Source organism: Agelaius tricolor, unplaced genomic scaffold (genome assembly GCF_023055355.1).
Source record: "Agelaius tricolor isolate 1412-34295 unplaced genomic scaffold, bAgeTri1.0.p SCAF_28, whole genome shotgun sequence".
NCBI lineage: Eukaryota > Metazoa > Chordata > Aves > Passeriformes > Icteridae > Agelaius > Agelaius tricolor.
The window spans coordinates 2875727-2899595 of NW_027269288.1; the positions used below are offsets into that span (position 1 = coordinate 2875727).

The 23869-nt window shown below is 50.7% G+C and overlaps 1 protein-coding gene across 3 annotated transcripts in view; it reads right to left on the reverse strand.

The window, feature by feature from the left end:
• Positions 1-3074, reverse strand: part of PAX7 (paired box 7) — a 143329-nt gene extending 140255 nt beyond the window's left edge. For all 3 annotated transcript variants that reach the window (XM_071449072.1, XM_071449070.1, XM_071449071.1), the window contains exons 1-2: positions 2990-3074; positions 201-436 (exon numbers count right to left, since the gene is read on the reverse strand). In XM_071449072.1, the coding sequence (XP_071305173.1) occupies positions 201-436; positions 2990-3074 (321 nt within the window). The remainder of the gene's footprint in view (positions 1-200; positions 437-2989) is intronic.
• Positions 3075-23869: the final 20795 nt, after the last annotated feature.

A 23869-nucleotide genomic window follows, 5' to 3' on the forward strand; every position in this document is an offset into this window, starting at 1 on the left:
AAAAACACTGGAATCCATCAGCACCTCCAGCTCGGGCCTCGCTTTCTCCCCGTTAGAAACCAAAACCGCAACTTATTAAAACCTTTTCTCCCCTAAAAAAAAAAAAAACACAAAAAAACCCCCCAAAACCGCTGGGAAAACTCGCGCTGCCCCCCAAAACAAGGCGGAATTTTGGGGCGCGGTGCCCGCAGCGCACTCACCCTGGGCTTGCTGCCGCCGATGGCCCCGGGCCGAATGGATCCGGTCTCCTGGTAGCGGCAGAGGATTTTGGAGACGCAGCCGTGGGAGACGCGGAGCTGCCGGGAGATCACGCAGGGCCGGATGCCGTGATGCGCCATCTCCACGATCTTGTGGCGGATGTGGTTGGGCAGCGGGCGCCCGTTGATGAAAACCCCTCCGAGCTGGTTCACCCTGCCCTGGCCCAGCGGGGTGGACACTGCGAGGGACAAGGGGGGGAAAAAACCCGACCCAAAAACACCGGGGAAAAGTGAAATTAGAGGGGGAAAATCCGGCGTGTCTTTGCCCGCACATGCCGCTTCTCTCCCGGGCTTTGGAGGTTTTAAAGGAGGGGGAAAGTCTCGCCCGTGCCCTGCGCTCCGTGCTTATCCCGGGGTTTATCCCGTGTTTATCCCGGTGTTTGTTTATCCCCGTGTTTGTTTATCCCGGCACCACCGGCCTGAGATTCTCCCATGGAAAGTGGGGAACTAAAAATTCCCCCCGAGCCGCGCTCCCATCCCCGAGACACCCCCCGTGCGTCCATCCCTGGAAATTTCTCCGGATTTGGGATTTCACACCTTGGTTTGAAACCATTCCCGGCGTTTGAAACGCGAGGAGATCCAAACCCACTCAACAAAACGCGCCCAAAACTTCCCCTTTCTCCCCCAAAAAAACCTCGCCTCGATTTACGGAGCTCCGCTTTCCAACAAACTTTTGGACATCACCTCTGGAACACCCTCGGGGAGCTTTTTTGGGGGTTTTTTTGGGGGGCTTTTGGGGTGGATTTTACCCCGCGGGCGCTTCGCCGCCGCCTCTCCGGGCGCGGGGGCTCCTTCGCCCCCTCCCCAATTTATCGAACACCTCGCGCCGCAGATCTCGCAGATTAATACGATTTCACAGGCTGGAAATTAAAGCGAAAAGGAGGGGAGGGGGCAGAACTCAGCTGGGTAATTTGCGCGAGGCTGGAGGGGGCGAGCGCCAGGCGAGGCGAGGGGGGCGGATTTTTATTTCTTTTTTTATTTTTTTTTATATATAACTTTTTTTTCCCCTCCCTTCTCTCGCTACAAAGAAAAGTCGATTCCAGAAATTGCCTGGCGATTTAGCGAGAATCATGCACCGCTAATTCCGAGTCACTTTGGCCGGCGCTCCCTGGATGTATCATTATCGACAGATAACACTCGAGTGGCCAATTTTACATTCAAGAGCCGCTAAAAGCGCCGGCCGCTCTCTCCTTTCATTATTCCCAGTCATGTTGTGCAAATATTGTTGTAATCCTTTGATCCTTTCCCTTGCCGTCTGTTTTACTTCATTTGCTACAGAAAAGCACTTCAGCAAATCCCCGCGCCCTGTGTGTTTTGCAGCCTGCGTGGTTTTCCGCGGGTTTGCGATTCGCCACTTGAGCACGGGCGGGATGAAATTTTCTCCGCTTTTAATAAATGCGGCCAGAGGGGTCCCGGATAGAAAATTTGCCTTTTTTTTTTTTTTCTTTTCTTCTCCTTTTTTCCTTTTTTTTTTTAATTTTTTTTTTTTTTTTTTTGGGAACGTGTGTGCCTGGAAATAATCGCCCCCCGCGTGACAAAGGCACGGCCGAGGGAGGATGGGTGACACTCGGCGAGGTGACAGCTCCCGAGTCCCCGCTTCGCCAGCCCCGGCCAAGGACATCATCCCGGCTTCCCGCTGCTCCCCGGATCAAGGTTTTTATTCCTATTTTCCCCTCCGAAAAGTTAAATCCCATCAGTTTGCTTGTTTCCCTCCCGTTTTGACACGGGGACATTAAAAAAAAAATCAACCCGCCAGAAAAAAAAAAAACCAAAAAAAACCCAAAAAAATCAACCGCCCCCAAAAAATAAAACCCCAAAGCGGGAGAAGCTGCCCCAAAAATCCTGCGGGATGCCCGGGAATACTCGAAACACGGGAAAAGAGCAAAGCGGATCCCGGGAATTCGCGGGGAGCGCGGCGGGAAGGGGCTGGGTAAGGGGTGAGAAGTTGGGAGAATTTCGGGAACCCCCCAGGAGCGGAGCTCAGCCGCACCCCCTGCACCAAGGGTGATTCCAGAGGGACGGAGCGGCGCTTTTAGGGATGGAGCGGCGCTTTCGCAGAGAGCTAAGAGCCCCCCCAGGTTATTCCAGAGGGATGGAGCGGAGATTTTCCACACCCTAAGAGCCCCCCCAGGTTATTCCAGAGGGATGGAACGGCGCCTTTCCAGACCTAAGAGTCCCCCTCCGCAGTTCCAGAGGGATGAAGCAGCGCTTTTCCAGAGCTAAAAGCCCCCCAGGTTATTCCAAAGGGATGGAGCAGCGCTTTTCCAGAGCTAAAAGCCCCCCAGGTTATTCCAGAGAGATGGAGTGGAAATTTTCCAGACCTAGGCCCCCCCCAGGGTTATTCCAGAGGGATGGAGCAGCGCTTTTCCAGAGCTAAGAGCCCCCCCGATTATTCCAAAGGGATGGAGCATCGCTTTTCCAGACCTAGGGCCCCCCCAGGTTATTCCAGAGGGATGGAGCAGCGCTTTTCCAGACCTAGAGCCCCCCCGGTAATTCCAAAGGGATGGAGCAGCGATTTTCCAGAGCTAGAGCCCCCCCAGGTTATTCCAGAGGGATGGAGCGGCGTTTTTCCAGACCTAGAGCCCCCCCCAGGTTATTCCAAAGGGATGGAGCGGCGTTTTTCCAGACCTAGAGCCCCCCCGATAATTCCAGAGGGATGGAGCGGCGTTTTCCCAGACCTAGCCCCCTCCCCGGGTGATTCCAGAGCGCTTTTCCAGGTTTTCCAGACCTACCTTCCAGCGGGAAGCCGGTGCGGGGGTAGTTCTGCCCCGGCGCCGGGCGCATCATCCGCGGCACCGTCCCGGGCAGCGCTGCCATGGTCGGGGGGCGGCGGCGGCCGAGGGGCTCCGGTGCGGACCGGGGCTGGACCGGGGGGGACACCGGGCACAACCGGGGGGGCTGCGGGGCCGCCTCCTCCGACCTTCCCAGCCCTTCCAGCGGCTGCAAAAGAAGGGAGAAATCTGGGCTCCGAGCGAGGGGAAAACAAACAAAACAAAACAAAAAAAAAACCCCCAAAAAATTATTAAAAAAAAAAAAAAAAACAAACAGCAAAACGAGAATGATTTAAAAAAATCAGCGGAAAAATCAAAATGCTGCAACGCTCGGGATGAAAGGGGTGGGGGTAGAGGGGGGGATCACCCACCAGAAATTGCCGGGAAAGTTTGGGGGCTGTGTCCCGAGCGGCCGCTCCGCTGGAATGTCACCCGGGAAGAGCAGGCACGGCCAAAGTTGCCAAAGGGAGCTGGGCTGGGCTTAGGGCTGGCTTAGGGCTGGCTCGGGGGGCAGAGCGGGGGGAGCCGCGGCCCCCCGGATTCGCTCCGTGCGCTGCGGTTCTTCCTCCTCGCGGCGCGGCTGTGGCAGCGCTGGAGGAGGAGGAGGAGGAGGAGGAGGGGGCTGGAAGTTGCTCCGGCGGGGAAGTTGGGGCGGTGGGAAGGACGGGCGGGCTCTGATAGGCTCCGGCTCCTTTCTTTTATGGGAAGGGGGATCCGCGCCCGGCCCCGGCACCAATGGGAGCGGAGCCCCGCGCTCCTTCCCAGAGCGTTTTTTTTGGGGATGTTTTTGGTCATTCTCAGGCTGCTCATGGAAAGCTGGGGTGTCCCTCGAGCGGCTGGGAAAGATTTGGGGTGCAACAGAGCAGGGAAAATCAGGAATTGCGGGAGTTTGGGGTTTTTTTGGTGGGTTTTGGGGGATTTTTTAGGGTTTTTCCCCCTAAGCGGATTCCAGGAGGGGAAAGGCGGGAGGGGCATGGGCTTAGGGTGGGGGAATTGCGGCGTGGATTGAAAAATAAAAAAAAATTTAAAATGCAAATTAAAGAAAAAAAAATTGAGATAAAGCAGGATTGTAATAAATCAATAAAAAATTAAAAATGAATGAAAATTAAAGTGAATGGCAATTAAGTAGAAGAGAAATTAAAGCAAATAACAACTAAAATAAGTTGAAGTTAAAAACTTAAAATTAAATTTTTTTAAAAAGTACTGTGAGAAATTCAAAAAACCCCACAAATTAAATAAGAAAAAAATTTTGAATAATAATAATAAGTGCCATGAATAAATAAATAAATAAATTAATTAATTAAATGCTCCCCACCTCCAAGGTTTGGAGCCGCTTTTCCCACCCATCCATCCCTGGGGGTGTCAAAGGCTCACCCTGAACCCGCCCCCACCCCTTCCCCATCCCAGGTGCCGCCCTCATTAATTAACAGCCGCGTTAATTACGGGGCGGGCTGGGGGCCGGCCCGGCCCGGCCGGAGAATTCCCGATTTTCCCCCAAAAGCTGCGGGAGCTTTGGGAATGAGCGCGCAGCGGGACGTGACGCCGGCGCCGGCGCTGCCTTTTGTTCGCAGCTGTAAAAGGGACTCGGCCCCGCCGCCCCCTCCCCAAAACCGCCCCGGAGCGGCCGCGCCGCCCCCGGCCCCAGAGCGGACCCCAAAGCCCGGCCTGACCCCCCCAGCCCGGCCCGCTCCTCCCTCGCCTTTGCTCTGGGCTTAAACCCGGCCTGGAGCCCAATCTCGGCCCAAGCCGCGCCTAAACCTAAACCCCAAGCCGCACTTTGGGGTTTTCTGCTTTTTCACCCTCAAATCCACCCCAATCCCCCTCCGAAATCGGGATAGTTGTGGGGAGGAGGGGGGAAAAGCGATTTTAAAATTCTTCCCGAGGTGTCAAATTGCGCCCGGACTCTGAGCCCGGCTCAGGCGCGGCTTTGGCGAACGAAAATAAACCTCGCTCCTTCCCCGCTTCCCAAAAAACGCCAATTCCCGGAGTTTTCGGGGGGAAAAAGCCCCGGCTCCGTCCCCGCCGCATTCCTGCCGCCGTAATTCAATTATTTGCCGGGATAAGGGGGCAGGAGCCTGGGAATAAAGTTGAAAATTAAATATTTCTGCTCTCGCGGCGCTGGGGGAAGGTGAAACCCCGGGAGCCGAGCCCGAGCCCTCCTTCCCCGCCGCTCCGGGGTCACCTCGCCCGCAGGAAAATCCCGCACTTCAAACGCAGCGTTTGTTTTCTCTCCTTCCCCCGCCCCGTTCTGCTGGAATTGGGGGAAGATTCGGCAATTTCAGGCAAAAAAAAAAAAAAAAAAGAAAAAAAAATTCACTTTCTCCTGCAGCCCCGGGCAGTGGCCACGCAAAGAGCTCCAATTGTTGTTGTTATATATTTATTATTATTATTATTATTATTATTATTATTATTATTATTATTATTATTATTATTTATTATTCTGAGGGGGGCCAGGCTGCTGCCGCACTCCGGGGTTTGTCCAGAGGGGGTCAGGGGGTGCCAGGGACTGTCCCCACCCATCACCCCAAAAATCCGCTCCAGGAGGGGTCACCTGCGCCAAATCCTTTTTGGGGTTAAATTTGAATTTTTTTTCTTTTTTCTATTTTTTTTTTCTTTTTTTTTTTTTTTTTTTTCCCAGTTTTCCCATCTTCTCCCGGCTCTGCCTCGTGGACAAAAGCCGAGCCCGGTTCTCTGGATTAGAGGCGGCATCCATCGGGATGCGGAGCGCGGAATTCCCGGAGCTTTCCCGGTGGGAATTTCTCTCCCCACCTTCCCGGCGCATCTCCATGGTTTCCTAAGGTATGTTCCTGCTCGATAAATGCCGCGATTCCCGCGGGAACGCGCGCTGGGAGCGGGCTGGGATTATTTGGGATTTTTTTAGGAGCATCCCGTTATCCCCCGCATCCCTCGCGGGTGCGTTTCCAACTCGGATGCGCGCTTGGAAATGCGGATTTTTTGGGATAAAAGGGCTCCACATCCCTTTTTCTCCATGGAAAAGACGCTCTCAGGTTGATTAAACCCGTCTGGAAAATCTCCCCAATCAGCGATTTTATTTATTGCAATTCTCCTCAAAAAGCCCTTTTTTAAAATGATTTTTATGAATTAGGATTCCCCTCAAAAAGCGCTTCTCTTATTTTTAAATTTTTATTATTTTTTAGGGATGTCAGCCCATTTCTGGAGCGGGGCGCACCCAGGAAGGAGAAATTCCCTTGGGAAATCGCTCAGAGGCTGCTCAGGAGGAAAACCCCAAGGATTCGATCCCGATTTTCAACACAAGGACGGAAAAAGCAAAACCAAACCCAAAAGCGCCCGAGGATGAATTCCTTGATGGAAAGTTGGTTCCTCGCACAGCTCCAGGAGGGTGATGGATGTGGGAAGGTTTCCCGTGGGAGATCCCAGCGTTATTTTCCCAAGCGATTATCCCAGGAATCTCCCTCTAAAGGGAGAGAAATCCACCTTGAAAAACGGGGATTGAAAGGAAATGATTTCTGCGGGATTTCCGCGTTTTCCCGGAGTTTTTCAGCGCCGGGAGAAGCCGGGACGGGCGCGGGGCCGGGAGGGACCCGGGTAAGGAGCGAGGGAACCGCAGGAAAAGCGGTGGAAAAGGGGCTGGGAGGTGGGGAAAGAGCAATTAATGGATTAATGAATTAATTAATGCAATGAATTCTCCTTTTCCAGGAACGGGGAATCCAGGAGTGTCCTCAGGAGTGTCCCAGGAATGTCCTCCAGCAGATTCCCAGGATGATCCCAAGTGTCCCCAGGAGATCCTGGCAATGTCCCCAGGAGATCCCAGGAGTGTTCCCAAGATGTCCCAGCAGATTCCAGGTGTCCCCAGGGGTGTCCCCATGAGTATCCCAGGAGTGTCCCCAGGTGATCCTAAGTGTCCCCAGGGGATTCTGAGTGTCCTCATCAGACCCTGGTTATCCCCAGCAGATCCCAGGTGTCCCCCAGAGTGTCCCAGCAGATCCTGGGTGTCCCCAAGAGTATTCCAGGAGTGTCCCCAGGAGATCCTGGCAATGTCCTCAGGTGATCCCAAGCATGCCCAGGAGATCCTAAGTGTCCCCAGCAGTGTCCCTAGGAGTGTCCCCAGGAGATCCCGAGGGTCCTCAGGTGATCCCAAGTGTCTCCAGAAGCGTCCCCAGGAGATTCTGGGTGTCCCCAGGAGTGTCCTAGGAGTGTCCCCAGCAGACCCCGAGTGTCCCCAGCAGTGTCCTCAGGTGGTCCCGAGTGTCCCCAGGAGATCCTGGCAATGTCCCCAGGTGATCCCAAGTGTCCCCATCAGATCCTGGTTATCCCCAGCAGTGTCCCCAGCAGATCCCAGGTGTCCCCCAGAGTGTCCCAGCAGATCCTGCGTGTCCCCAGGAGTGTCCCAGGAGTGTCCCCAGGAGATCCTGGCAATGTCCCCAGGTGATCCCAAGTGTCCCCAGTGGATTCTGGGTTCCCCCAGCAGTGTTCCCAGGTGTCCCCAGGTCATCCCAAGTGTCCCCAGCAGTGTCCCTAGGAGTGTCCCCAGGAGATCCTGAGGGTCCTCAGGTGATCCCAAGTGTCTCCAGAAGTGTCCCCAGGAGATTCTGGGTGTCCCCAGGAGTGTCCTAAGAGTGTCCCCAGCAGATCCAGGGTGTCCCTAGGACATCCCGCGTGTCCCCGCCAGTGTCCCCAGGACTGTCCTGAGGAGCGTCCCCAGCAGACCCCGAGTGTCCCCAGCAGTGTCCTCAGGTGATCCCGAGTGTCCCCAGGAGATTCTAGATGCTTCCAGGGGTGTCCCCAGGAGATCTCGCCGGTGTCCCCGGTCGGTCTCAGGTGTCCCCAGGGGTGTCCCCAGGCGGTCTCAGGTGTCCCCAGGGGTGTTCCCGGTTTGTTTTTCCCAGACTCCAAACCCGAGGATCAAAGTCCCGGGCGGGGCTCAAAGGGCGGAGCGGCCCCGCCCTGGGCCGGGTTTAACTCGGCCTGGAGCCGTTCCCTGATCCAAGCCCGACATCTCTGGGATGAGCCGGGAATTTTCACGGGATAAATCCCAACCGCGAGGCTGCAGCGGCCCCGTTCCCGCTGTGGACCCCGGCATTCCCGATCCCACAGAATTCCCGTCCCTCCGGCGCGCCCCGCCCGCTTTTCCCGGCTCAGATTCCCGGAGCGGGATTAAATCCCTTTTCCCGAGGCTCGGCCCCGCTCCGGGCGCCGCCGGGGTTTTCCCGGATTTCCCGGGATCCCGGGGCTCGTCCCGCCCGGATCTGCCTCTGGAATAACACCTGGAATCCCGAGGCAGCGGGGAGAGGGGATTGTCCCGGGCTGTGCCCCCCGAGGAATCCCAAGGGAATCAGAGATTCCCGAGAGATCCCAAAGGGCTCTGGAGAAGAGACAGGGCTGGGAAAAACCGGGATGGGGGAAATTGGGATTGGGATTTCCAGGGAGTTTTCTCCTGGAGATCTCCAGCCCCCTGAGATGGGATGGGATCCATAAAAATCCCCAATTCCCTAAATTCCCATTCCAGCTGCATCCGTGTGGGATTCCCACCCCAATCCCATTCCCACTTGGGATCATTCCCAAACTGTTCCAGCTGCATCCATGTGGGATTCCCACCCCAATCCCATTCCCACTTGGGATCATTCCCAAACTGTTCCAGCTGCATCCGTGTGGGATTCCCATCCCAATCATGTCCATGGGATTGGGGCCTCTCCTGCTTTTTGGGAGCATCTCCATGGGTTTTTGAGGAGCATTTCCATGGGTTTGGGGTCTGTCCTCCTTTTCTGGGAGACATCTCCATGGGTTTTGGGATCTGTCCTGCTTTTTGAGGAGAATTTCCATGGGATTGGGTCCCATTCTGCTTTTTAAGAGCACTTCCATGGATTTGGGGTCTGCCCCACTTTTTGGGAACATCTCCATGGGTTTGGGGTCTGTCCTGAATTTTGGGAGACATCTCCATGGGATTTTGGGGGAAGCATTTCAATGGGTTTTAGGATCTGTGCTGCTTTTTGAGGAGAAATTCCATAGGGTTGTGATCTGTCCTGCTTTTTGGGGAGCACTTCCATGGGTTTGGGGTCTGCCCTGCTTTTTTTGGGGACGTTTCCATGGGTTTTAGGATCTGTGCTGCTTTTTGAGGAGAAATTCCATAGGATTGGGATCTGTCCTGCTTTTTGGGCAGCATCTCCATGGGACTGGGGCCTGTTCTCGTTTTTGGGAGCATCTCCATGGGTTTTTGGGAAGCATTTCCATGGGTTTGGGGTCTGTCCTCCTTTTCTGGGAGACATCTCCATGGGGTTTTGGATCTGTCCTGCTTTTTAGGAGTATTTCCATGGGTTTGTGGTCTGTTCTGCTTTTTGAGGAGAATTTCCATGGGATTGGGTCCTATTCTGCTTTTTAAGAGCACTTCCATGAGTTTGGGGTCTGTCCTGCTTTTTTGGAGGACTTCTCCATGGGTTTTAGGACCTGTCCTGCTTTTTGAGGAGAAATTCCATGGGACTGGGGTCTGTCCTGATTTTTGGGAGCCTCTCTGTGGATTTTTGGGCAGCATTTCAATGGGTTTTAGGATCCGTGCTGCTTTTTGAGGAGAATTTCCTTGGGATTGGTGCCTGTCCTGATTTTGGGGGAGCATGTCCCAAAAAGCGGGACAGGGATTAATGAGGATAATTATTGATAATGATGGATAATTATTGATGCCAGGTCTAACAAAGCCTCACCTGTCGCAGCAGGTGAGGTAAAGCCAGGCCTAAATCCCATTGGGAATCCGAGGAATTCCAGCAGGAGGAGCATGAAGGTTAAAAACCTCAGCAGGACCAAGTCAGTGATCCCAAATATTGATGGAAATCAGAAATTACAGTCAGAAACTCATCCAAATTGATAAAAATCAGGAATTAACAATAGAGTCATGAAATGTTGATGGAAATCAGGAATTATCAATGAGAAACTCATCAAATATAGATCAAAATAAGGGATTATAAATGATAAACTCACCAAATATTGATGGAAATCAATATCAATTATGGAAATCAATTATCAATAATAAACTCACAAATATTGATTAAATCAGGGATTATCAATAATAAACTCGTCTAAATATGGATGGAAATCAGGGATTATCAATAATAAATCCACACAATATTGATAAAAATCAGGAAATATCAGTAATAAACTCATACAAATATTGATTAAATCAGGGATTATCAATAATGAACTCACCAAATATTGATTAAAATATTATTATTAGTAGCTCTGCTACTACTAATAAAAATATTGTCAACTCTAAATCACACAAATAAATTGATAAAAACAATCAAAAAAAAGAAAAAATAAAATAATTTGGGAAGCCTTTAACTGTAGGACTGAGACTTCAATCACAATATTCACACTGAATTAGTATTGTTTATTTATATTATTATTTATATTAATTATTGATTTTTATAGTCACACTAAAGTATTTGTTAGTATTTTATTATTTATCTACATTAATTATTGATTTTTATAGTCACACTAAAGTATTTGTTAGTATTTTATTAATGTTTGAATAAAGCCCCCAAACCTTTGGGGGTCATACAGAATTAAATGGGAAAATAAAGGGATTTTTCCATGGGGAAAAAAAAAAAAGGACATTCCAGGGTTTTAGACCAGGAATAGGAATTTAGGGAATTTTTATGGGATTTTTGTGGATCCCATCCCTCTCTCCCATCTTCATCCCAACATTCCCAGCCCAAAATCCATGTCCCAGGTGCATTCCAAGGAACAAAGGCAGCAGGGAAGGGAAGGGAAGGGATGGGATCGGATCTCTCCTGGGATCCCACCTGGAATTCTCTGCTCCAACACGGAACTGTTGGAGAAGGTCCAGAGGAGGCCACGGAGATGCTGAAGGAATTGGAGCAGCTTGGATGGATGGAATCCATGGATGGATTGGATGGATGGATGGATGGACGGATGGATGATGGATTATGGATGGAATCCATGGATGGATGGATGGAATCCATGGATGGATGGACGTTTGATGGATTATGATTGGAATCCATGGATGGATTGGATGGATGGATGGATGATGGATTATGGATGGAATCCATGGATGGATGGATGGAATCCATGGATGGATGGACGGATGATGGATTATGATTGGAATCCATGGATGGATGGAATCCATGGATGGATGGATGGATGGATGGATTATGGATGGAATCCATGGATGGATGGATGGATGGATGGAATCCATGGATGGATGGATGATGGATGGATGGAATCCATGGATGGATGGATGGATGGATGGATGGATTATGGATGGAATCCATGGATGGATGGATGGATGGAATCCATGGATGGATGGATGATGGATGGATGGAATCCATGGATGGATGGATGGATGGATGATGGATGATGGATGGAATCCATGGATGGATGGATGATGGATGGATGGAATCCGTGGATGGATGGATGGATGGAATCCATGGATGGATGGATGGATGATGGATGGATGATGGATGGATGGATGGATGATGGATGGATGGATTATGGATGGAATCCATGGATGGATGGATGGAAGGAGGGACGTGGAGAACTTGGAGCGACTTCCAGTGTCTGGAGGGAAGCTGGAGAGGGAATGATCCTTGGGAAGTGGACTTCCAGGACGAGCAGGAATGGGTCAGACTGAAATAGGGTAATTTGGGTGGAATTTGGGAAGAAATTCCTGCCCAGGAAGGAGGTGAGGCCCTGACACATCTTCCCAGGAAAGCTGTGGCTGCCCCTGGATCCCCGGAATGTCCCAGGCTGGGCTGGATGGGGCTGGAGGCACCCGGGACCAGGGAAGGTGTCCGGACATGGACTGGGATGGGCGCGAAGGTCCCACCAACCCAGCCTGAACCATTCCGGATCCTTTTCCCTGTCCCACAGTGCCACCTGAGGGGGAATTCCCAGAGTTCCTGCAGGAATCCCCAGCTCCGGAGGGGTCAGCGTGTCCTGGGCCCGATGTGCTCGGACACAGCTCGGACACAGCTCGGACACAGGTCAGGGACCTTTCCCTCCCTCTCTCCCTGTGAGCGGGATTCCCTTGGGATCTCTCCGGGGATCTCTGAGCCCCTTCCATGGAGCGGTTCCTCGGCTCTCATCCCTGGGGTTTTTTGGGATAAGCAGCGCAGCGTCTCTCGGCGTTCCATCGGCAGAGCCCTGCTGCCACCGTGTGGATCCGGCCGGGAAGGTTCGGGAAAAGATTCCCTGCTTTTCCCCCGTTATCCCTCCATCCGTGGGTCCATCCATCCATCCATGGATCCATCCACCCATCCATCCATGGATTCATGGATCCATTGATCTATCCATCCATCCATCCATGGATCCATCCATCCATCCATCCATGGATTCATGGATCCATGGATCCATCCATCCATGGATCCATCTATCCATGGATCCATCCATCCATGGATCCATCCATCATCCATCCGTCCGTCCATCCATCCATCCATCCATCCATGGATTCACGGATCCAACCGATCCATCCATCCATCCATGGATCCCTCCATCCATCCATCATCCATCCGTCCGTCCATCCATCCATCCATCCATCCATCCATGGATCCATCCATCCATCCATCCATGGATTCATGGATCCATCCATCCATCCATCCATCCATCCATGGATCCCTCCATCCATCCATCATTCATCCCTCCATCCATCATCCATCCGTCCGTCCATCCATCCATCCATGGATCCATCCATCCATGGATTCACGGATCCATTGATCCGTCCATCCATCCATCCATCCATCCATCCATCCATGGATTCATGGATCCATTGATCCATCCGTCCATCCATCCGTCCATCCATCCATGGATTCATGGATCCATTGATCCATCCGTCCATCCATCCATCCATCCATCCCTCCCTCCCTCCCTCCCCAGGATAACGGATGGGGGATCCATGGATGGACGGATTTGAGGTTTTTATATATAAAATTATATTTTCTCTATAAAAGGTTATTCTCTTTAAATTATATTTCCTATAAAACGATATTTTCTATTAAAATGACACCTCCAAAACTCCGAGGAGGAGGTTCCAGTGGCCCTGGACACTTGGGAATGCTGGACTGGATGGAACGAGCTGCATTGGAACCTCGGATCCTCCTTCCCAGAGCCCTGGATCAGACAGGGAGAATTCCATGGAATTCTGAGCCTTTCCACCAGGTCCATCTGAGGACCTGGATGAGCCCCCAGCTCCTTCCAGCTCCTGGTGAGGATAAAAATCCTGGATGTCAAGGATGGGGAATTCCAGGGAGCTCCAAGCTTGACCTGAGCATCCAGCAGGGTCCCAGGAGCCTGGAGCAGGGGGAGCTGGATTGGGAAGGAGCCGCTGGAGGTGCCCCCTCTGCCAAGAAGGAATTGTCCCGGGACAGGGAAGGACCCAGCGTCCGCAGGGCTGGGATGGGAGGAACTGTGGGATGAGCTCCCTCAGCCTTCCCGGGGTTTGATCCCCACCTTGGGAAAAGGCGCTGGAGATCCTGGAGTCCATGGGAATCTGTCCCAGGAGGTGGGGCTGGATCTGGCTGCGGAGAGCAGTGGGACCATCCCACACCTCCATTCCAGGTGATCCCAAACCTCCACCTGTACCAGGATCTGGGGCTGGATCTGGTGTAGAGGACACTGGGACAATGCCTTCATTCCAGGTGATCCCAAACCTCCACCTGTACCAGGATCTGGGGCTGGATCTGGTGTAGAGGACACTGGGACAATGCCTTCATTCCAGGTGATCCCAAACCTCCACCTGTACCGGGATCTGGGGCTGGATCTGGCTTTGGAGGACACCGGGACCATCCCACGCCTCCATTCCAGGCGATCCCAAATCTCCATCTGCACCGGGATGTGGGACTGGATTCATCTTTGAAGGACACCAAGACAACCCCACACCTTCATCCTGGACAATCCCAGGCCTTCATTCCAGGTGATCCCAAATCTCCACCTGTACTGGGATGTGGGACTGGATCTGGTGTAGAGGACACTGGGACAATCCCTTCATTCCAGGTGATCCCAAATCCCTGCCTGCACCAGGATGTGGGGGTGGATCTGGCTGTGGAGGACACCAGGATCATCCCATCCTTCGTTCCATGTGATCCTAAATCCCTCTCTGGACAAGGATCTGGGGCTGGATCGGGCTTTGGAGGAGACCAGGACAACCCTGCACCTTCATCCTGGACAATCCCATGTGTCCATTCCAGCTGATCCCAAATCTCCACCTGCACCAGGATTTGGGACTGGATTCATCTTTGAAGGACACCAGGATCATCCCACACCTTCATCCTGGACAATCCCATCTGTTCGTTCCAGGTGATCCCAAATCTCCACCTGCCCTGAAATGTGGGCCTGGATCAGTCTTTGGAGGAGACCAGGACAATCCCTTCGTTCCAGGTGATCCCAAATCCCTGCCTGCACCAGGATCTGGCTTTGGAGGACACTGGAACCATCCCACACCTCCATTCCAGGTGACCCCAAATCTCCACCTGTACAGGATTTGGGATTGGATTCATCTTTGAAGGACACCAGGACAACCCCACACCTGCATCCTGGACAATCCCAGGCCTTCATTCCAGGTGATCCCACATCCCTGCCTGCACCAGGATCTGGAAATTCAGGGCTGGAAAAACGGAATCTGAGTTAATTGGGTTAATTCCCATTGGAATTGGGATCATTTCCATTGGAACTGGGATATTTCCTATTGGAATTCAGGGGTGGAAATGACTGGGGGGGTGGATGTTCCTGGAACGGATATGGAATATCCTTTCCTGGAATCCCCCCATGGAATGAGAGTGGGATTTAAAGCCTTTCCAGTCCAAATAATTCCAAGATTGTGCTGAAGGATATCCCAGATGAGCATCCAGGCCAGGAGCTGGGAAGATCAGGGCTGGGAAAAACAGGGAATCTGAGTTAATCGGGATCGTTTCCGTTGGAATTGGGATAATTTCCCTTGGAACTGGGATAACTTCATTGAAATTGGGATAATTTCATTGGAACTGGAATAATTTCATTGGCATTGGGATAATTTCCATTGGAACTGGGACCAGTTCATTGGAGTTGGGATAATTTCCATTGAAAATGGGATTATTCTCATCAGGACTTGGATCGTTTCCATTGGAAGTGGGAAATTATCCAAATTTCCATTGGAATTGGGACCAGTTCATTGGAGTTGGGATCATTTCCATTGAAATTGGGATTATTCTCATCAGGACTTGGATCGTTTTCATTGGAAGTGGGAAAATTTCCATGGGAATTGGGATAATTTCATTGGAATTGAGGGATGGGAAGGGTTGGGGATGGATGTCCCAGGTTTTTTAGGGATCATCCTCCCCCTGGAAACCCATGGAATGCCTGGGGCTGGGAATTTGGGATTCTCTGATGCTCTGGGGTTTTCCAGGGGGTCAGAGCTGGGTATGGATCCCAAGGGAACCCCATGGGGTGAAGAGAAATGGGAGAAATGATCCCATGGGAAAAGATTCCTTTGGTTTCTCCGGGCTGTAAAAACTGCCCTGATCCCAGATTTCTGCAATTCCCAGAAATCCAGAATTTGCTGGAATTCCCACTTTCCCCTCTTGCCTTCCTTTCCCTGTCCTGCAGGAATTTGGGATAAAACCTGGACCGAGCCCTTCCCATGGAGAAAAAACCCGGCACAGCCTGGATAAATCCCTAAAATTCCAATATCCCCCAAATGTGGCCTCAGGGGAATTCAGGAATCCCAGTTTTCTTCTTTCGGAGGTGATTTTTCCTAAGGCTGCTGGAATTCCCACTTTTCCTTCCCCCTTTGGCATTCCCTGGGCACGGAGCTGGATCCAGCAGGATCCTCATGCGTGGATTCCTCGGGATGAGCCCAGATGGATCCAGGGGAAGTTCAATGGAAAACCTCCAGGAAAACCTGGGAAAATCAGGAATAAATCCCATTTTTCCTTAAAAATTCCAGGAATTCCTTTGAATTTCTTTGAATTCCCATTTCTTTGGCTGCTCCTTCTTCATTCCCTAAGCTCCCTTTTCCTTGGGAATTCCTATTCCTTGATTTCAACTTATTTCAAAATAATGGAATTTTTTCCATGCCTGCTTTGCCCCCTTAGGATGAGGAGAACCAGGAATTAAAGGATTCCAGCATTCCTGGGAATAAAAATATTTTGGGGAAAATGGCATCTGGGTGGATCCCAAGGAGGAGCAGGAGGAGAATTCCCACTTTTCCCTGGATGTTCCCTCATTCCCAAAACGCTTTTGGGCAGCTGAGAGGGAGAAGGAGCAGAAATTGGGAAAAAACTCCAAAATTACGGAATTTCCAACCTTTTCCCTATGGGAATGGGGCAAGAAATGAGCAGAATGAGGATCCTGCTCCGTGTCCATGTGGGAATGGGGGATTTGCTGGGATGAGGAGCTGGGAATTCCCACATTCCTGCCATTTTTGGGAATTTTACATCCCAGCTGAGCCCCAAAGATGTTTTGTGCCTTCCAAGTTTTTTTTTTCTGGGAAGCATCCAAGTCTTTGCCAGAATTTTTTCCAGGGATAAATCATGATCTTTGCTGGGATGAAAAGTCTTGGAAAAACCCTGGGTGTAATCTAGGAACAAAAATTCCGGGAAGATCCAAGCTGCAAATAAAGCAGGCAAAAACCGCTGGAAAAGCCAAAGGAAAAAAAAAAAGTTGGGAATAATGCTGGGAAACCGGGAATAAATTCCTTTTTTCCATGTTTTCAACCGGGAGCCCCTAGATGGCAGCAACGCCCCGGGAAAAAGCTCGGGAAAAAGGAATTTTGAGGATTTCGGAAGTTTGAGGAAAGGGAATTTTGCGGCTCCGTTGGGCTCAGCTTCCATCGAAAATTCCCGAATTTTAAAATTCCTGCGGATTCCGGTGCTCCTGGATTTTTCCTCCTCTCCTTATTCCTGGATTTTTCCCACTTTAGGGAAAATCCTCCATTGGAATCCCAAAATTCAGGATCGAGATAATCCCAAATTCTGTTTTAGGGTCCCTGTGATCTTCAGGAAATTCCTGGGATTCTTCATCCCCTTCTCCAGCCCGTTTGGAAAATCTGGATCCACCAGGAAAGGAAAATCCCAGAATTCCATCCTCATTCTCCAGCTCCAAAATTCCCAGTGTGCGAAAAAAACCTGGAATTCGGTTAGAACACCTGGGCCTGGGCGGATTTCTATGGAATTTCTCCAGGATTGGGATTTCCAGCGCCGCTGCTTTAGGGAAGCAAAACCCTGGAAGTCACATCCCGGTGCAGGAAATTCCTCAAAAAGCAGGACAGACCCTAAAACCCATGGAGATATCCCAAAAAAGGAGGACAGACCCTAAAACCCATGGAGATATCCCAAAAAAGCAGGAGAGGTCCCAATCCCATGGAGATGATTGGGATGGGAATCCCACATGGATAGGGCTGGAACGGTCTGGGAATGATGTGGGAATGGGGATTGGGGTGGGAATCCCACACAGATCAGCTGGAATTCCAAAGGAAATTATCCCAATTCCAGTGGAAATTATCCCAATGCCAATGGAAATTATCCCCAATTCCAATTTTCCAATTCCAGTGGAAATTATCCCAATTCCAATGGAAATTATCCCAATTCCAATTTTCCAATTCCAATGGAAATTATCCCAATTCCAATGGAAATTATCCCAATGTCAATGGAAATTATTCCAGTTCCAATGAAATTATCCCAATTTCAATGAAGTGGGTGTGGGAATGGGATTGGGATGGGAATCCCACACGGATGCAGCTGGAATTCCAATGGAAATTATCCTAATTCCAGTGGAAATTATCCCAATTCCAATGGAAGTTATCCCCATTCCAATTTTCCAATTCCAATGGAAATTATCCCAATGCCAATGGAAATTATTCCAGTTCCAATGAAATTATCCAAATTTCAATGAAGCGGGTGTGGGAATGGGATTGGGATGGGAATCCCACATGGATGTGGCTGGAACGGTTTGGGAATGATGTGGGAATGGGGATTGGGGTGGGAATCCCACACAGATCAGCTGGAATTCCAATGGAAATTATCCCAATTCCAATTTTCCAATTCCAATGGAAATTATCCCAATGCCAATGGAAATTATCCCAATTCCAATTTTCCAGTTCCAATGGAAATTATCCCAATGCCAATGGAAATTATTCCAGTTCCAATTTTCCAATTCCAGTGGAAATTATCCCAATTCCAATGGAAATTATCCCCAATTCCAATTTTCCAGTTCCAATGGAAATTATCCCAATTCCAATGGAAATTATCCCAATTCCAATTTTCCAATTCCAATGGAAATTATCCCAATTCCAATGGAAATTATCCCAATTCCAATTTTCCAATTCCAATGGAAATTATCCCAATGCAAATTATCCCAATTCCAATGGAAATTATCCCAATGTCAATGGAAATTATTCCAGTTCCAATGAAATTATCCCAATTTCAATGAAGTGGGTGTGGGAATGGGATTGGGATGGGAATCCCACACGGATGCAGCTGGAATTCCAATGGAAATTATCCTAATTCCAGTGGAAATTATCCCAATTCCAATGGAAATTATCCCAATTCCAATTTTCCAATTCCAGTGGAAATTATCCCAATTCCAAAGGAAATTATCCCCAATTCCAATTTTCCAATTCCAATGGAAATTATCCCAATTCCAATGGAAATTATCCCCATTCCAATTTTCCAGTTCCAATGGAAATTATCCCAATTCCAATGGAAATTATCCCAATTCCAATTTTCCAATTCCAGTGGAAATTATCCCAATTCCAATGGAAATTATCCCAATTCCAATTTTCCAATTCCAATGGAAATTATCCCAATGCCAATGGAAATTATTCCAGTTCCAATGAAATTATCCCAATTTCAATGAAATGGGTGTGGGAATGGGATTGGGATGGGAATCCCACATGGATAGGGCTGGAACGGTTTGGGAATGATGTGGGAATGGGGATTGGGGTGGGAATCCCACACAGATCAACTGGAATTCCAATGGAAATTATCCCAATTCCAATTTTCCAATTCCAATGGAAATTATCCCAATGCCAATGGAAATTATTCCAGTTCCAATGAAATTATCCCAATTTCAATGAAGTGGGTGTGGGAATGGGATTGGGATGGGAATCCCACACGGATGCAGCTGGAATTCCAATGGAAATTATCCTAATTCCAGTGGAAATTATCCCAATTCCAATGGAAGTTATCCCCATTCCAATTTTCCAATTCCAATGGAAATTATCCCAATGCCAATGGAAATTATTCCAGTTCCAATTTTCCAATTCCAGTGGAAATTATCCCAATTCCAATGGAAATTATCCCAATTCCAATTTTCCAGTTCCAGTGGAAATTATCCCAATGCCAATGGAAATTATCCCAATGCCAATGGAAATTATTCCGGTTCCAATGAAATGATCCTAATTTCAATGAGGTGGGTGTGGGAATGGGATTGGGATGGGAATCCCACATGGATGCAGCTGGAATGGTGTGGGAATTTAGGGAATTGTGGATTTTTATGGATCCCATCCCAGGGGGCTGGAGGTCTCCAGGCGAAAACTCCTTGGAAATCCCAATCCCGATTTCCCCCTCCAGGCAGGGCCTGCTGTGGGTTTCAGATTCCAAGGGAATCTCAGATTCCCTCGGGATCCCTCAGGGACAATCCCCTCTCCTTACTGGCTCCCAATTCCCAAGGATTCCAGGCATTATTCCAGGAATTTCTCTGGACTGGACCATTCCCGGTCCCTGTTCGGTTCTGGAATTCCTGGAGGATGGAGATAGGAATTCCTGGATTCCCTGGATTCTGGCGTCACCTGCAGATTCCGGTTGGATTTTGGGAAAAGTTTCTCCTTCCAGAGGGTTCAGGGCTGACATGGCTGCCCATGGAATGGGAACATTCCCAAGGCTCCTGGAGCCCCGGGAGCGTTTGGAAATGTGGAATTTTGGGATCTCTGAGCAGGGCCTGGAGCTGGATTGGATCCCTGGGGGTCAAATATTGGCTATTCCAGGATCCTTTGGGATACTCCTCGATCCTTTGGGAACACCTCATCCCATTCCCATCCCGCTGCCGTTCCAGTGGGATTTGGGATCAGGGATAACAATCCCAGGGGTGGCTCCGGCTCTGGGATTGGGATGAAGCTCCAGGAGTGGGATGAAGGGACTCCAGCAGTGCCTGGGGATCCCTGACCTTTCCCAGCCCTTTTCCAGAGCCCCAGCTCCCCCTGGAATTCCGACGGAGCTCCCGGAGCCAGCTCAGCTTTTCTTCCGCTCCCCGGGCCCGGCTCTGCTGACGCTTCCCGGGAGCAAATCCAGGGAAAACAGAGCGGAAGGGAAGGAGCTGAGGAAGCAGGACTGGGGAAAAGCTGGGAAGCAGAAATGGTCGGAATGCCGAGGTGGCTCTGGATGCCCGGCGTGTGCTGGGAATTCTGCTGGAGCTGAGAAAATGATCCCAGAATGAACTTCAGTCCCTGGATCTGGGGGTGGGAACAGGGAGAGATCCCTGAATTCCAGCGATTCCCAGAATTTCTGGAGTCCCAGCTGCTGGAGAGTCCCTGCAACTCCAAGGATTCCTCGATTTTCAGGAGTCTCTGCTACTGGAGAGTCCCTGCAATTCCTGGGATTTCCAAAGTCTCAGGAGCCCCAGCTGCAATTCCAGGGATTCCCAGATTTTCAGGAGCCCCAGCTGCAATTCCAGGGATTCATGGATTTTTCAGGAGTCCCAGCTGCTGTCCCTGGTGGATCCAGGAGCTCTCCCTGTTCCCATCCATGGATCCAGGGATTCCAGGGAAAATCCCACAGGATCCATGGTGACCTCTGGTTGTTCATCCTTGGATACTTCCAGAAAGATCCATGGGGAAGGTGTGGAGTTTATTGGGATGCACCACGTGCATTCCCAACCCTTTTCCCTGGAAATTGTGGCAGATTTTCCAACCTTTCCATGAAAATCCAGGACATCCCAATGAAAAGGAAGGACCAAACCTTTGGGATTTGGGAGCAGGGAATGAACCAAATCCTTTGGGATCTGGGAGAGGAAGAACCAAACCTTTGGGATTGGGGAACAGTGAACTAATCAAACCTCCTGGATTTGGGATCAGGGAACGATCCAAACCTTTGGGATTTGGAAGAGAAGGAGCCAAACCCTTGGGATCTGGGAGCAGGGAAAGAACCAAACCTTCAGGATTTGGGAGATTTCCAGAGACTCCTCCCTGCGCTGGGTTTGGGAACACGGAATGATCCAAACCTTCGGGATTTGGGAGCAGGGAACGAACCAAATCTTTGGGATTTGGCAGGAGAAAACAAATCAAACCTCCTGGATTTAGGATCAGGGATGGATCCAAACCTTTGGGATTTGGGAGAGAAGGAACCAAACCTTTGGGATTTGGGAACAGTGAACTAATCAAACCTCCTGGATTTGGGATCAGGGCACAATCCAAACCTTTGGGATTTGGGAGCAGGGAAAGAACCAAACCCTTGGGATTTGGGAGTAGGGAACCAACCAAACTTTTGGGATTTGGGATCAGGGAGTGAAACAAGTCTTCAGGATTGGGGAGCATGGAATGAACCAAATCTTCGGGATTTGGGAGCAGGGAACTAATCAAACCTTTGGGATTTGGGATCAGGGCACAATCCAAACCTTCAGGATTTGGGAGCATGTCACAATCCAAACTTTTGGTATTTGGGAGAGAAGGAACTAAACCTTTGGAATCTGGGAGCAGGGAATGAACCAAACCTTTGGGATTTGGGAGGAGAAAATGAATCAAATCTCCTGGATTTGGGATCAGGGATCGATCCTTTGGGGTTTGGGAGTAGGTCACGATCCAAACCTTTGGTATTTGGGGTCGGGGAGTGAACCAAATCTTTGGGATTGCGGAGCAGGGAATGAACCAAACCTTTGGGATTTGGGAGCAGGGAATGATCCAAACGTTTGGGATCTGGGAGAGAAGGAACCAAACCATTGGGATCTGGGAGAGAAGGAACCAAACCTTTGGGATCTGGGAGCAGGGAATGAATCAAACCTTTGGGATTTGGGAGCAGGGAAGGAACCAAACCTTTGGGATGTGGGAGAGAAGGAACCAAACCTTTGGGATCTGGGAGCAGGGAATGAATCAAACCTTTGGGATTTGGGAGCAGGGAAGGAACCAAACCTTTGGGATTTGGGAGCAGGGAATGAAACCTCCCGGTGTAAGCCTGAGTTTGGATTTGTCCTTTTCCCTTTGTTTTCCCTTTCCCTCATCCCAAAGTCATTCCCACACACTCCCGGCCTGCGTGTCCTTCCCGGCAGGACAAGGCCGGGATGTCCCAGGCATTTTTAATCTCCCAAATGCTTCCCAAAATTAATCTTGGAGAGTGCAGGAGCGGGGGAGGCAGCGCTGCCCGCGCCCCGTCCTTGGCGCTCATCCCTGGGGAACGCGGGCTCGGCGGGCAGGAAGGGGTTAAGGGGAAGGTGAAACACGAAACGGCGCCGGCAGCGAGGCGGGATCTGGGAAAGCTTTCCTGGGATGGAAAACAATCCAATGTCCTCTGGAAGGGCTCCAGGGCCGCGCTCCCACCCACCGGGAGCTCTCCTCTGCAGCGGTCACGGGGAAAGGGCAAAAATCGGGATTTGGGATGGGCACGGGAAGGGTCCGCGCGTTCCAAGGGGCTGGAAAGCTCCAACACCGGGAATTCGCCGTGGGAAAAGCAGAAATGTGGGGGGAGCACGAGCGAGAGGAGCAAGGAGTTAAATAATGATGGGGAAAATAAGGAGGATTTGGGATTCACGGAATTTCTGGGTTGAAACATCCCAAAAAATAAAAAAAAAAAAAAATTCTGGGATGAGCGAGGTGGGAATTCCAGCCCGGCAGCAGCGGGATGATCCCTCTGGAATGGCCCCGGGGTGGGAGAAGGAACCTGGAGTTGGACAAGGGATCAAACCTTCGGGATTTGGGAGCTAGGAACCAACCAAACCTTTGGGATTTGGGAGAGAATGAACCAAACCTTTGGGATTTGGGAGCGGGGAAAGGACCAAACCTTCAGGATTTGGGAGAGAATGAACCAAACTTTCAGGATTTGGGAGCATGGAATGAACCAAACCTTCGGGATTTGGGAGAGAAGGAACCAAACTTTCAGGGTTTGGGAGCATGGAATGAACCAAACCTTCGGGATTTGGGAGAGAAGGAACCAAACTTTCAGGGTTTGGGAGCAGGGAAAGGACAAAACCTCTGGGATTTTGGAGCAGGGAGTGAAACCTCCAGGTCTGAGTCTGGGTTTGGATTTGTCCTTTTCCCTTTATTTTCCCCCTCCCTGCCCCGGGGCCATCCCAGAGGGATCATCCCGCCTGGAATTGCCGCCTCCCATCTCCCAGAGTCTCTTTTTTGGGATGTTTCAGCTGGGAAATTCCGTGAATCCCAAAAAATCCTCGTGCTCCGACATATTCCTGCATTTCCCATGGCAGGGAGGGGTCCCTCACCCGCCCCCACCCGCAGAAGCAGCCTGGGCAGGTTTGTTAATTAACGCAGCCCTGGGTTAATTAATTACCGCGGCCCCAGGCTCATTAATTAACGCAGCCTCCCAAGGTTCCCTGCCCTCCGTCCGGAGGCTCCAGGCAGTGCCAGGAATCCTTCCGGGAGCGCTTTGGGAGAGAATCTTAACCCAGCCTCTCCTAAACCGCCCCGAGCAGCCGCGAAATTCCCTAAAAAACCTGGAATTCCCATCCCTGGGAGTGTCCCAGGCCAGGCTGGAGCAGCCTGGGGTAGCGGGAGGTGGAACTGGGAGGGATTTAAGCTCCTTTCCCCCAGCCCCTCTGGAATTGTGGGATAAGCAGTGATTTCCTGGGAAAGCTGGGAAAAGGGGATGAAGGAGTGTCTGAGCTGGGAAATGCTGGAAAAAGGGGATGAGGGAGTGTCTGAGCCGGGAAAACCTGGGAAAA